This window comes from Gobius niger (genome assembly GCF_951799975.1).
Source record: "Gobius niger genome assembly, chromosome: 21".
In the NCBI taxonomy this organism is placed as follows: Eukaryota; Metazoa; Chordata; class Actinopteri; order Gobiiformes; family Gobiidae; genus Gobius; species Gobius niger.
Window position 1 is genome coordinate 16,334,109 of NC_136872.1, and position 15,696 is coordinate 16,349,804.

At 38.4% G+C, this 15,696-nt stretch overlaps 2 protein-coding genes across 2 annotated transcripts; one reads left to right on the forward strand and one right to left on the reverse strand.

The window, feature by feature from the left end:
- Positions 1-1,015: 1,015 nt before the first annotated feature.
- On the reverse strand, positions 1,016-10,554 carry LOC306980999 (kynurenine/alpha-aminoadipate aminotransferase, mitochondrial-like; the record flags this gene model as incomplete). Its single annotated transcript, XM_079580545.1, has 7 exons — positions 1,016-1,073; positions 2,188-2,289; positions 2,915-3,021; positions 4,733-4,797; positions 4,905-4,966; positions 10,307-10,403; positions 10,523-10,554. 7 exons carry the CDS (start codon positions 10,552-10,554, stop codon positions 1,029-1,031), a joined length of 510 nt encoding a protein of 169 aa, XP_079436671.1. The 3' UTR covers positions 1,016-1,028.
- A 348-nt stretch (positions 10,555-10,902) lies between these two features.
- Positions 10,903-14,397, forward strand: LOC306980879 (kynurenine/alpha-aminoadipate aminotransferase, mitochondrial-like; the record flags this gene model as incomplete). Its single annotated transcript, XM_079580419.1, has 5 exons — positions 10,903-10,961; positions 11,066-11,130; positions 12,301-12,407; positions 13,033-13,134; positions 14,241-14,397. The coding sequence occupies 5 exons, from the start codon at positions 10,903-10,905 to the stop codon at positions 14,283-14,285; spliced, it is 378 nt and encodes a 125-aa protein (XP_079436545.1). The 3' UTR covers positions 14,286-14,397.
- Between the last annotated feature and the right edge of the window lie 1,299 nt (positions 14,398-15,696).

A 15,696-nucleotide genomic window follows, 5' to 3' on the forward strand; every position in this document is an offset into this window, starting at 1 on the left:
AACTGTCAAAATACAGATTTCTACATTGTTTGCTGCTAATTTCTCTGTAATTCCTGGGCCAAATCACATGAAAAAAAGTAAACAGTGTCTCTACTTTCTCCGCAAGTTAAGAAGAGCCAAGAGTCCCAGCCTCTGTTATGTGCGACTTCTTCAGAGCCTCCTGACCAGCTCCAGCACTGTGTGGCCCGGCCCCAGCACGGCCTCCTCGTCCTGTCGTGAGAGCAGCGGAGAACATCTGCAGAGCCCCAGTTTCATACACATGGCCATCCGGAAGCTGAACTCCCCTACATGTTCCAGCAGGAGGAAAACACAACACAACATTTTTAAACTCTGTATTGTCCCTTTAATAAATGCTGAATTATGAATAGTTTTATGTGTCTTGGAAAAAAAGGGGGAAAATATATATATTAAGTCAGTGCATCATTGTATTTGCAGTAACATGAAACTGATGCATATTTTTAAAAGTAAAAGTACAGAGACATTGTTTATATTAAAACATTTGGACATTACTGTGTGTCAGATGTATTTACCTGTAGTCACTGGAGTTATTTCGTGGCTTTTTTTTCACATTTTTATTATGTTTTTAGCAAACAAACATGACAGATCCCTATGTTAACAGTGGATTTTGATATTGATTGATTTTGGTATTGATGCAGAGATACTTGGACTCTGACCTTCTTTTTGCATTACTTTCCATTTGAATTTGGCTAAAAAGACAATCACAATATCACCAACACATTTGCAATGGCAGCTGGAATGTCCTATCAAGCCTTTTTTTATACATAGAACTGATGTAAACTACAGTACGAGTCTTAACTTTGACTTTCTTTAATTTACTTTGTTTGATTCGACACTTTACCCAAATCTCTTCAAAGAGAACTGAAAAACAATCTTGTTTACAGACTTCTTGACTTCTCTGTACAACATAATTCAGGTTTTCTTTTCCCCTTTATCTCATTCAGCAGTGACTTAACTTTAAAGTCATTTGTTGTTAAACAGTGACCTAAAACCTCTTGCAGCATAAAGTCTCAGCACTGAGCTTCTTTGACGAGCAACGACAGTCTCCTGAAAGCCTGCAAGACACAATACATATAATTACAGCATTGACAAGCACAAATCAACATGAATCAGGCAAAACATTACGACCACATGTCTAATATACAGACTCCCAATAGGAAACAAACCATATTGCCCTAATGTTTTGACACTTTTCTATTATATATATCGACCATTATTTTGTGTGAAATTATGGTTATAAAATATATTTGTATCTTATTTCTTGATGAGAAAACTATTAAGGATTTTCCCATGTAACATGAACAAGGAACAATTCACTTAAGTGTTTTTTAACAACGGTAACAAATGAACGTTACCATGGTGATCTGCCAGGTTAGCGGACACTCGCAAACATTGTCAATGGACTAACTAAGAGGTGACATGATGTCCTCATTATTAATTATTAACCTTTCACCCCCACCTGATCAGAGCACATGTCTCCAGTTCCGCCAACATAACCCAAATCTAAAAGCTTCTCCCCGTGGGGAAGTTTGTCCTCTGCATTTAACCCATCCTTCGATGCCGCTGGGGCGACCCGTAAGGAGCAGTGGGTCCCATCTCCATGATGTGGAGCCAGGCTGGTGCCCAGAATCACCTGGCTGGAGGATTCACCTATTGTTCATGTTTTTAGTGGTAGGGGAAACCGGAGTACCCGGAGGAAACCTACGCAAACACGGGGAGAACGGCCCTGTCCTAGTGGGAATCGAACCCGGGACCCTCTAGCTGTAACCACTGAGATACCTGGCCGTGACTGGAGAGCAGTAGGCCGGTGTAACATCTCATTTGAAAGCTAAGACCAACAAAACTGATCTAAATGGATCGTTTTCCTTGCATTGCTGCCACGTTGTTGTCACTTTTTAATCTTTTTTTTCCATTGCTCTTTTGTCATTTTTTTTGCTGCTTTTTTGTGGATTTTTTGTGGATTTTTTGTGGATTTTTTGTTGCATTTTTGTCACATTTATTCCACTTTTTCCATATCTTTATTGTCATTTTTGTGTGGCATTTTTGTCTCGTTTTGCGTTGCTCTTCTGATGCTTTTTTTCAAGACGTTTTTAAATTTAGGTAAAACCAAAATGTGCTCAGTTCAAGTGGGGCTAAGAGATTAATATATCATTATATTGAAATTAATACCTCATCCATTTGCTCTGGGGACGAGATCGAGAAGGCGGCTCGAACGAAGGCACAGGGTTCACTGCTGTCGATCATGAACTCTCCTCCAGGAACTAACAGCACCTTCAAAAAAACATTTACGCTTTACTCAAATGTGTTTAGAAAACCACTTTATGAAGCAGCACAATACAAGACTGGAATATAAACATGTCCAGGAGCTGATTTTGGCTATAGTTAATCAAGTCTCACATTTGGCCTTTGTTGAGGATTAAAATCTGAGCCTCCAAATCCGGAGAATCTCAGCCTGTGCCCACTCATGTTTTTTTCCAGTGGGATTTACAGTCGCTGCTGTTTGAGTCTAAACCCAGTCACTCTCCACAGAAATGACAGCTTCAACCCAGCGTCCCACACAAACAGCTCCCACAGGCCTTGAACTACAGAACAGGGGGCACTGGTGCATTCTGGGTATCTGCGCTCATGGTCAGAAGATGGAAAGGAGCAAAGCCTCAGTGACAGAGAATAGGTGAGAATTGCAAATCAGAAATAAAGTGCTCAAGAAAACTGCAATCATCCAAGTGAAGGTGACCATGAGTGAACGCAAACACCACTGTAGCTACTGTTAGTAAACAAATACTAAAATGTGTGATCAAGAAGATAGATGAGGATTTTGACAGCAGATAAATTATTATTCTACACCAGAAAGAAAAACTACTGAAGCAAAATGAAATCAAATCAAAAATAGTTTCACCTCTTTCTCCAGTGCCTTTTCCCTGACGAGTTTTTGTGTGTCTCTAATTCCCTTTAGTTTAATCCACAGGAACATCCCAGCAGATGGAGCGTGCCACTCCGTCACATCTGTGTGAACCGGGACAATGTAAACAAAATTATATAACATGTGACCTTTGCTGCAGACGTCATAACAGGGCACACGTTTCTATTCACAGATACTGTATGTTGAGATTTCCACTGTTATGGAGTGAATGAGCACTATATATTTTTGGAAACCTTATGGTGTAGGCCACATGTGTCACGGTCAAGGCCGAGATGATTTAATGTGGCCCTTTTAGGAGCAAGAATTCCTGAGCATGTAAAAAAAAAGTTATGGATTTTTAAAGAAATAACCAGTTTGCTCACTCCAGCCACTAGGGGGCAGCTTAAATTAAAAAGATCAGGATATAAACAGCATGTTATAGTCACATGGTGAATGGTCAGTCTGAACCAGGGCGGCTGTGGCTACAATAGTAACTCACTGCCATCGAGTGTGGAGTGAATTGAGAAACATGTGACACAGGCTGATGAAGCACAATAAGTGTAAGATGCTGTTATTTATCAGGCCAGTCCTTCACAATATATGCGGCCCACGACCCAAACGACTTCGACACCCCTGGTGTAAGCAATGAGAAAAACAACGTCTCCATTTGCGCTTTTTTCCATTAGAGTAAATGGGGCGTTCGGTCATCGCTATGGTAACTCCATGAAAAATATGATAAGGGTTTCATTGACTTTATTGATTGGAACAACCAATATTTGTTTTACTGTTTTTACTCCACATATAAATGTTATCATTGCTATTATCATTTTTTTTTTTTTTTACATATCAGAGCAGATGGAAAATTAGTTTTTTCTGATTGCTTTTTTAATAAAGTTTTCAAAAATGTATCGTTTTAATACCAATCGGCGCTGGCTGCTCTGCTTTATGACCACGACCCTGGGGGCTGCCATTGCTCCGCCATTGCTGTAGTACCTCCATATCGCCACTAGGCCCCCATTGATAAGCATTGGAGTTTAGACACCTTATAAACAACTTTAACGCCTGGTTTCAATGTTTTCAAACCTAGACTAGGCGAGATATTCCTCCTGAGATAACGCTGGGTTAATCACAATATATGAAACCAGGCTGGTTTTCGTAATATGAATTTTTGAAATCTTGTACTTAATGAGGGTCGGACTGTTAGCATTGGGTCTACGGTGAAAATCCCGCCCGTATGTCCTTTTTAGGAACATGCTTCGTCAGAGCTGGGGAGGGGAGTCTGTAAATCCGCCATGACTTCCCCCACGGCCGTGGTCATTATGGTAAACGGGGAGGAGTGAGCATAAGACTTCCATTATTTTTACAGTTTATGTTTAATACTCGGCACAAAAAAACGGTGAAATTACATGGTGAACCGGACTAACTTGTATTATTATATATTTGTTTTAATGGATTGTTTGCTATTAAGCGCAAAACTAATAAATGTCATTCATTATAAAAAATAAAGCAGCAAAAGGTTTCTAATCACACTCCAGTATATTCCCTAGTACAGTGGTTCCTAGAGTGGGGGCCCCCTAGTGGGCCTTAGAGACACTGCAGGAGGCCCCCAAAAACTTGCCTACAAAACAGCTACACAGGAAAATAAAGATTATTTAATAATGTCACACAATCAAACACTTTCAATGTGGTTTTAGCCAAAGACCATTGCCTTTTGAGAAAATTTCAACCAGTCAAACTATTTTCATTACAGTAAATTCATTTTATTAGGGGGTAAAACAGTCATATCACATAAAGATCTCCTGTTTTTATACCAACCTTTGAGCCACTTGTCTGCAGATCTGATCATGGCGTCTCGCTGCTTCCTGTAAAACTCTATCACCCTGAGGATTGTCATGAAAGTAAATTACAAGCACACGTCTTTGTTTACCCTTGAATAAACGCGTTCATGTCGTGCGGTTGTAGAACAGGAAACGCACACATGACTCACCCCTCGATGTGCTGAAGGAAACCCTGTTCACCCCAACTGTGCAGCAACTGGCACACCATTACCTGGAAGAAAAAGAAAACATGATTCCTACACTTGCTGACCCCTTGAATGTTTCATTAATACTCTGTGTACCCTGTAAACTCGACTTTACAGGGTACACTCGACTTTCTAGCATAGGAAGTTCCGATTTAGATCATTCAATAAGGAGAATTACAGAAGCATTCGAACTGGACTTTAAATACCCGCAATATGAACTACAGAACACTGAGAATGACATCGACCCTGAAAACAACTTTTTCACCAGAACTGTTAATGACTGTCAGTATTACACAGAGGATCTTCACAATCGTAAATTCCAAAACATTAATGCATTCTCTATTATCCACTTCAATAGTCGTAGCCTTCTAGCAAATTTTGATCACATTAAGAACTATTTAAATCAATTTTCTAAGCCATTCAACGTAATTTTAATATCAGAAACGTGGATTCAAATTGACAGAGAAAATGAGTTTTCAATTGAAGGGTATGAGTTTATAAGTATGAATAGAAGAAACAAGCATGGTGGGGGTGTAGCTATGTTTGTAGACTCTAATTATAGTTTCAAAGTGATTGAAAATAAGACTATGGTGGTGGATGATGTTCTTGAATGTCTTACTGTTGAAATTACAAGGGAAAAAGAGAAAAATATTATTGTAAGTTGTATTTATAGAGCTCCTAGCTCTGATATAGATGTCTTTTCTAATTGGATGGAGGAGCACTTTTCAAGCACAAATCAAAAAGTCATGTTTGTAGGGGGAGATCTTAACATCGATCTGTTAAATCCAAACAATCATAAAAAGACGGACGAATTTATTAATACTTTATTCAGTATAGGTTTGTTTCCTCTAATAACTAAACCGAGTAGAATTACATCCCACAGTGCCACTTTAATTGACAACGTTCTTTCTAATGAAATAGAAAATAATACTATCAGCGGTTTGATGATAAATGATATCAGTGATCACCTGCCGGTTTTTGTATTGTACAAAAATAATCACCAAAAAAATGAACCAGGAAACATGCATTGGTTCAGAAGGGTAAAAACAAAGAAAACTATTGATGCCCTTAAAAAGGAGCTATCAAAGCAGGAATGGAGTCAAATATACAGAGAGAATGACACTAATAAAGCATACGAGGAGTTTGCGCGAATATTTCAAAAAGTGTATGATAAAAACTGCCCAATGAGGAAATACTGTAAAAACAGGAAGTGTAAGGATAATCCATGGATGTCTAAGGGATTGCTAAATGCATGCAAGAAAAAAAATTCTCTTTACAAAAACTTTATAAAAAACAGAACAAAAGAAGCTGAGGATAAATATAAGAAATATAAAAATAAATTGATAAGTATTGTTAGAAAATGTAAACAAGAGTATTATAATAAGTTATTAGATAACAATAAGAATAATATTAAAGGCTTATGGAATATCTTAAATTGTATAATTAGAAACAAACCAAGAATGATTAATTATCCACAACATTTCAAAGATGAGGATAGAACTATAAATAATATGAATGAAGTAGTCGATACATTTAATAAATTCTTCGTCAATGTTGGACCGAACCTTGCTGCAAAAATTGCAAACGTTGAGAAGTACAACTGTGAACTGATAGACAGAAATCCTATGTCCCTGTTCCTAAATCCTGTGAAGGAAAATGAAATATTGGATATTGTTAGAGGGTGTAAAAATAAAACTTCAACAGATTACTATGATATGGATATGAAGACCTTAAAATCTGTCATTGAAAGTATCTCTAAGCCGTTAACACACATCTGTAACTTATCGTTACAAACTGGACAATTTCCTGACAGTATGAAAGTAGCAAAAGTGATTCCTCTGTTCAAAGCTGGAGATAAACATCTCTTTACAAACTACAGGCCTGTTTCCCTTTTACCGCAATTCTCAAAAATCTTAGAGAAGGTTTTTAATTCTAGACTCGACAGCTTTATTGAAAGAAATAACTTGCTCTCTGAGAATCAGTTTGGTTTTAGGAATAATCATTCAACTTCGCACGCACTCTTTGATACAATTGATGAAATAACTAATGCTATAGATAACAAGAAATATGCAATAGGGTTATTTATTGACCTAAGTAAAGCATTTGATACAATAAACTATGATATATTAATTGATAAACTAGAACATTATGGGATTAGGGGGGTAGCTCTACAGTGGGTCACCAGTTACTTGAAAAATAGAAAACAATGTGTGAAAATAGGTGAATACCAGTCGAGTTGTCGAGAAATTGTGTGTGGTTTACCTCAAGGTTCCATTCTGGGTCCAAAATTGTTTAACATGTACATAAACGAAATTTGTAAAACATCTCAAATTCTTAGATTTATCTTGTTTGCAGACGATACAAATATTTTTGCTTCAGGAGACAACTTAAAGCAACTGTGTCAGATTGTTAACTTGGAACTCAAGAGTGTCAATAAGTGGTTCAAACAAAACAAATTGTCACTAAATCTGAGTAAAAGCAAAATGATGATATTTGGCAACTGTGATTCTAATGCTCAGGAGGCAATTCAGATAGAGGGTGTTGTAATAGAGCGGGTGCACGAAATCAAATTTCTTGGAGTCATTATAGATGACAGAATCACTTGGAAATCACACATTAAATATATATCTACTAAAATATCAAGAAGCATTGCAGTAATAGCAAAAGCAAAGCACATTTTAAACGTCAAAGCTCTACATACCCTATACTCTTCACTGATTTTGCCCTATTTATACTATTGTACTGTGGTTTGGGGTAGTACCTATAAAAACACAGTTAAACCAATAGTATTGCTGCAAAAAAGAGCTGTCAGATTAATTCATAAAGTTGGGTTTTTAGACCACACAAATCCACTATTTTTCAAATCAAAGATCATGAAGTTCTGCGACATTGTTGAGTTCCAAACGGTACAGATGTTATACAAAGCAAGATATAAACTGTTACCAAACCAAATACAAAGAAGGTTCCAAGAACGTACTGGTCGTTATGAATTACGGGATGAATTAAACTTTAGGACTCAGAGTCATAGCTCCACTTTGAAAAGTTTCAGCCTGACAGTTAATGGTGTACAATTGTGGAATAAATTGGAGATGGAGATGAAACGATGTCCAAACCTCAACCTGTTCAAATACAAATACAAACAAAAGATTTTTGAAAAGTACAGAGAAGAAGAAACATGTTGACACTAGGGGGAGCAGTAGGATCAATTTGCTGCTCTGAACGGTTGTCATTCCATTTGTTTATAATTGCAAACAGAGAAGTAGGGCAGGCGAGCTACAAATCTGCTGAGAGGCCCCTCCCAACGGGCTCATGAACCTCGTCTTTTAATGCACCTCACAGTACAGGAACATCTTCTTAAAAAAAAAAAAAAAAAAAAAAAAACAGATGTTAGGGCAGCTGGGTGGGGGTTTGTTGATGGGGAGCTAACGCCCTCTTCAACTAGCCCGCTCGACACCCTGGCTTTTTAACGCACTACACTATGCAGGGCTTAAATACTTACTACATATTACATAATTCATTGGTATTGATTGATGACATTGATAACCATTCGACTGACAATCGTTCGCCGTTTGTAACTTGCTTTGTACCAAACATTGTATATGTAACGAGACTGTTGTTGTAGTTGTGCTGCTCTTCTCTTCTGCTAAATTCTGTTTATTACATGAACATTCCCTTAAAGTGCTTTGTAAGGGTGGTCCGCTTTGAAATGTAACATGTTCCTTGCTAAGGAGGCAAGTCCAATTATGATGTTGCTTAATGTATCATTGTATTATAATGTGTTAAATCACAGACGGGTACATTGTGTTCATGTGTGTGCATGCTGTGTTCCAAGGCTCTAGTACCTTGTAATATGTTCTTTGGTACTATTGTTGTGATATACACTTTTATTGTAATGATTTCGGGGTGGGCGTCTATAAGCTTTTGCTTCGGCCCACTCCTTTTGAGCAGAATTTTAACTGCTCAAATGAACAAATAAACTAAACTAAACTAAACTAAACTAAAGCTGTTTCCTCATTAAGTGTTTTTCCTTAAGGTAGATATTGTTTTCCTCCTTTAAAATGCCAAAACTCTAACAAGCACCAATACGATGCTGACTCTTATGTCGTTTTTAATAGTAGGTTTAAAGCTTAGAGCAACGTCAGGCCCGGGGGCAAAAACCGGCCCCCCATCATTTGAGAAATATTATGATCCAAGTCAGAGATCAAATGGCTGCTAAAGTACTCTGGAAATGTAAAAAAAATACTGTCAATTCCTTAAAATGTCTTAGCAGAGCACCCTTTTAGGCCATAATCCTAAAAGAATACTCTAGGAATACAAAGAAACCCCCCTAAGTGTGGCATCACGACTTCCGCTTCCGGGTCCTAGAATAAAATGTTTCTGAAACTCAATGGGGATTTACTGAACCTACTTATTTCTCAGACTCATTAGCCAAAAATGCCGCACCTGCTGCTAAAAAACTAATATATACTAAAGTCGGTACTTCCGGGGTTAGCGTAGCTGCTGCGCCGTTAGCATTTGTCTCCGCTAAACCGGAAGTACCGATTTTGGTAAATATTACTTTTACAGCAGTAGGTGCATCATTTTGGCTACTAGGCCTGATAAATAAGTATGTTCAGTAACTTTCTGTTGACTTTCAGAAATATTGATTGTGGTATTAAAGAGTTTTTTGTAGTTTCTCACACATCTGCGCACCGGAAGTAGAGCTGTGACGTCACCACTTAAAGCAGTACTAACGTGTTTACCTTCATAAATCCGTTTCGTAGTCCCTGTTGGGGTAATGCAAGTGTTTATGGGATGATTGGAGGGTCTTTCATCTCCCCCTGGTGTCCAGAAAACCATGTTTGCAACTTGACTGCCACCGGTCCGGAGAAAGCAATACACACTAATGGAATCACGAAGAAGAAGCTAACATGCTAGCGGGCAAAGCTAACTGTGGGCTAACGTCACTTTAAACAGTATTTACAGCCAAGTTTGAGTGAAAAAATGTTTTTCCATTGTATAATTGGGTGCACAGTAACCCTCTCTCCCTTCGCCTTTCCTGTCAGTGTAGTATTTACTCTCCAAGACAATTAATAAGTTAAAAAATTGTAACTTGCTACTACACCTGCAGTTGTGCTTATAGCCTCTAGGGGGAAGAGTTACTTAGTACTGCTTTAACATTATAAAAAAAAACTTTATTCAAGCGATTTTAAGTAATTCATCTAATTTAAGATGGACATTTTTTCAGTGTGAATGATGTATAACACTGGCATATGTAGACAGTGATGCTTTACTTGGTCTTTTACGATGAAGCAAACCTGCCCTCCATCGAGCAAACTTGCCTACCCCTGGCTTAGAGTGTTGAAACATGGGTCACTATTTGTTACCTGTGTGAAGGTGCTCGTGTGCATTGTGGAGGCTTCAATGTGTAGCAACACGCGGTCGAGCAGAGGTTTGGGGCCGGTGATAAAACCCAATCTCAACCTGAAAAACAGGGACAACGTTAAACAAAGTAATAAACCATAACCTAGTCTGAGGCATGTGCTGGTGTTGGCAGTGATAAGGTAATAAAGGTCAAATAAAGGTCAATAAAGGTCAAATACGCTCCAGGATTTGAACCTGTGGAGCCATACATAGTATTTTTTTTATATTTCCACAGTACTTTAACAGGCATTTGATCTCTTACTTGGATCATAATATTTCTCAAATGATGGAGGGCCGGTTTTTGCCCCCGGGCCTGACGTGGCTCTAGGCTTTAAAACTACTATTAAAAACACCATAAGAGTCAGCATTGTATTGGTGCTTGTTAGAATTTTGGCAATTTAAAGGAGGAAAACAATATCTACCTTAAGGAAAAACATTTAATGAGGAAACAGCTTTACAACATAGAAAGTCGAGTTTACAGGGTACACAGAGTATTATGAAACATTCAAGGGGTCAGCAAATGTAGCTTAGGAATCATGTTTTCTTTTTCTTCCAGTTCATGGTGTGCCAGTTGCTGCACAGTTGGGGTGAACAGGGTTTCCTTCAGCACATCGAGGGGTGAGTCATGTGTGGGTTTCCTGTTCCTGTCTACAACATGAACGGGTTTATTGAAGGGTAAACAAAGACGTGTGCTTGTAATTGACTTTCATTACAATCCTCAGGGTGATAGAGTTTTACAGGAAGCAGCGAGACGCCATGATCAGATCTGCAGACAAGTGGCTCAAAGGTTCGTATAAAAACAGGAGATCTTTATGTGATATGACGACTTTACCCCCTAATAAAATGAATTTACTGTAATGAAAAGAGTTTGACACGTTTAACTGGTTGAGATTTTCTCAAAAGGCAATGGTCTTTGGCTAAAACCACATTGAAAGTGTTTGATTGTGTGACATTATTAAATAATCTTTGTTTTCCTGTGTACCTGTTTTGTAGGCAAGTTTTTGGGGCCTCCTGCAGTGTCTCTAAAGCCCACTAGGGGGCCCCACTCTAGGAACCGCTGTACTAGGGAATATACTGGAGTGTGATTAGAAACCTTTTGCTGCTTTGTTTTTTATAATGAATGACATTTATTAGTTTTGCGCTTAATAGCAAACAATCCATTAAAACAAAATATAATAATACAAGTTAGTCCGGTTCACCATGTAATTTCACAGTTTTTTTGTGCCGAGTATTAAGACTATACATTTAACATACATTTGCTCTGATATGTAAAAAAAAAGGTTGATAATAGAAATAATAACATTTATATTTGGAGTAAAACCCTTATCATATTTTTCATGGAGTTACCATAGCGATGACCGAACGCCCCATTTACTCTAATGGAAAAAAGGGCAAATGGAGACGTTGTTTTTCTCATTGTTACACCAGGGGTGTCGAAGTCATTTGGGTCGTGGGCCGCATGTATTGTGAAGGACTGGCCTGATAAATAACAACATCTTACACTTATTGTGCTTCATCAGCCTGTGTCACATGTTTCTCAATTCACTCCACACTCGATGGCAGTGAGTTACTATTGTAGCCACAGCCGCCCTGGTTCAGACTGACCATTCACCATGTGACTATAATATGCTGTTTATATCCTGATCTTTTTAATTTAAGCTGCCCCCTAGTGGCTGGAGTGAGCAAACTGGTTATTTCTTTAAAAATCCATAACTTTTTTTTTCCATGCTCAGGAATTCATGCTCCTAAAAGGGCCACATTAAATCATCTCGGCCTTGACCGTGACACATGTGGCCTACACCATAAGGTTTCCCAAAATATATATTGTTCATTCTCTCCATAACAGTGGAAATCTCAACATACAGTATCTATGAATAAAAACGTGTGCCCTGTTATGACGTCTGCAGCAAAGGTCACATGTTATATAATTTTGTTTACATTGTCCCGGTTCACACAGATGTGGCGGAGTGGCACGCTCCATCTGCTGGGATGTTCCTGTGGATTAAACTAAAGGGAATTAGAGACACACAAAAACTCGTCAGGGAAAAGGCACTGGAGAAAGAGGTGAAACTATTTTTGATTTGATTTCATTTTGCTTCAGTAGTTTTTCTTTCTGGTGTAGAATAATAATTTATCTGCTGTCAAAATCCTCATCTATCTTCTTGATCACACATTTTAGTATTTGTTTACTAACAGTAGCTACAGTGGTGTTTGCATTCACTCATGTTCACCTTCACTTGGATGATTGCAGTTTTCTTGAGCACTTTATTTCTGATTTGCAATTCTCACCTATTCTCTGTCACTGAGGCTTTGCTCCTTTCCATCTTCTGACCATGAGCGCAGATACCCAGAATGCACCAGTGCCCCCTGTTCTGTAGTTCAAGGCCTGTGGGAGCTGTTTGTGTGGGACGCTGGGTTGAAGCTGTCATTTCTGTGGAGAGTGACTGGGTTTAGACTCAAACAGCAGCGACTGTAAATCCCACTGGAAAAAAACATGAGTGGGCACAGGCTGAGATTCTCCGGATTTGGAGGCTCAGATTTTAATCCTCAACAAAGGCCAAATGTGAGACTTGATTAACTATAGCCAAAATCAGCTCCTGGACATGTTTAAATTCCAGTCTTGTGTTGTGCTGCTTCATAAAGTGGTTTTCTAAACACATTTGAGTAAAGCGTAAATGTTTTTTTGAAGGTGCTGTTAGTTCCTGGAGGAGAGTTCATGATCGACAGCAGTGAACCCTGTGCCTTCGTACGAGCCGCATTCTCGACCTCGTCCCCAGAGCAAATGGATGAGGTATTAATTTCAATATAATGATACATTAATCTCTTAGCCCCACTTGAACTGAGCACATTTTGGTTTTACCTAAATCTAAAAACTTCTTGAAAAAAGCATCAGAAGAGCAACGCAAAACAACAACAAAAAAGCCACACAAAAATGACAATAAAGAGATGGAAAAAGTGGAATAAATGTGACAAAAATGCAACAAAAATGCACAAAAAATCCACAAAAAAGCAGCAAAAAAATGACAAAAGAGCAATGGAAAAAAAAGATTAAAAAGTGACGACACTGTGGCAGCAATGCAAGGAAAACGATCCATTTAGATCAGTTTTGTTGGTCTTAGCTTTCAAATGAGATGTTACACCGGCCTACTGCTCTCCAGTCACGGCCAGGTATCTCAGTGGTTACAGCTAGAAGGTCCCGGGTTCGATTCCCACTAGGACAGGGCTGTTCTCCCCGTGTTTGCGTAGGTTTCCTCCGGGTACTCCGGTTTCCCCTACCACTAAAAGATGTACAATAGGTGAATCCTCCAGCCAGGTGATTCTGGGCACCAGCCTGGCTCCACATCATGGAGATGGGACCCACTGCTCCTTACGGGTCGCCCCAGCGGCATCGAAGGATGGGTTAAATGCAGAGGACAAACTTCCCCACGGGGAGAAGCTTTTAGATTTGGGTTATGTTGGCGGAACTGGAGACATGTGCTCTGATCAGGTGGGGGTGAAAGGTTAATAATTAATAATGAGGACATCATGTCACCTCTTAGTTAGTCCATTGACAATGTTTGCGAGTGTCCGCTAACCTGGCAGATCACCATGGTAACGTTCATTTGTTACCGTTGTTAAAAACACTTAAGTGTTTGTTCCTTGTTCAGTTTACATGGGAAAATCCTTAATAGTTTTCTCATCAAGAAATAAGATACAAATATATTTTATAACCATAATTTCACACAAAATAATGGTTGAAATACATATATATATAATAGAAAAGTGTCAAAACATTAGGGCAATATGGTTTGTTTCCTATTGGGAGTCTGTATATTAGACATGTGGTCGTAATGTTTTGCCTGATTCATGTTGATTTGTGCTTGTCAATGCTGTAATTATATGTATTGTGTCTTGCAGGCTTTCAGGAGACTGTCGTTGCTCGTCAAAGAAGCTCAGTGCTGAGACTTTATGCTGCAAGATGTTTTAGGTCACTGTTTAAATGAGAACAAATGACTTTAAAGTTAAGTCACTGCTGAATGAGATAAAGGGGAAAAGAAAACCTGAATTATGTTGTACAGAGAAGTCAAGAAGTCTGTAAACAAGATTGTTTTTCAGTTGTCTTTGAAGAGATTTGGGTAAAGTGTCGAATCAAACAAAGTAAATTAAAGAAAGTCAAAGTTAAGACTCGTACTGTAGTTTACATCAGTTCTATGTATAAAAAAAAGGCTTGATAGGACATTCCAGCTGCCATTGCAAACGTGTTGGTGATATTGTGATTGTCTTTTTAGCCAAATTCAAATGGAAAGTAATGCAAAAAGAGGGTCAGAGTCCAAGTATCTCTGCATCAATACCAAAATCAATCAATATCAAAATCCACTGTTAACATAGGGATCTGTCATGTTTGTTTGCTAAAAACATAATAAAAATGTGGAAAAAAAGCCACGAAATAACTCCAGTGACTACAGGTAAATACATCTGACACACAGTAATGTCCAAATGTTTTAATTTGAACAATGTCTCTGTACTTTTACTTTTAAAAATATGCATCAGTTTCATGTTACTGCAAATACAATGATGCACTGACTTAATATATATATTTTCCCCCTTTTTTTCCAAGACACATAAAACTATTCATAATTCAGCATTTATTAAAGGGACAATACAGAGTTTAAAAATGTTGTGTTGTGTTTTCCTCCTGCTGGAACATGAAGGGGAGTTCAGCTTCCGGATGGCCATGTGTATGAAACTGGGGCTCTGCAGATGTTCTCCGCTGCTCTCACGACAGGACGAGGAGGCCGTGCTGGGGCCGGGCCACACAGTGCTGGAGCTGGTCAGGAGGCTCTGAAGAAGTCGCACATAACAGAGGCTGGGACTCTTGGCTCTTCTTAACTTGAGGAGAAAGTAGAGACACTGTTAACTTTTTTTCATGTGATTTGGCCCAGGAATTACAGAGAAATTAGCATCAAACTAGGTAGAAATCTGTATTTTTGACAGTTACCATAGTTACTGCCATACAATTTTCAGCTGCCCTCCACCTACGCGAACCCTGGCAGTAGTGACTTTTTAAATATTACTTTTTTAGCAGTAGGTGCGGCATTTTTGGCTAATGAGTCTGAGAAATAATTAGGTTCAGTAACTCTTTGTTGAGTTTCAGAAATATCGATTGTTTTTAATGTTTTTTTCTGGCATATTTGCCGATCTGCTAGAACCCGGAAAGCGGAAGTCGTGACGTTGCACTTAACAAACGTATAGATACAGACGGCATCTCTGGAATCGCCCATATATGGTCATTTTTAAAAACAGTTAAGGGGGAAAACAATTTTGAAAAAGTGTAAATTTTCTCTAATTATTCAAAAACTACTGTAACAAATGC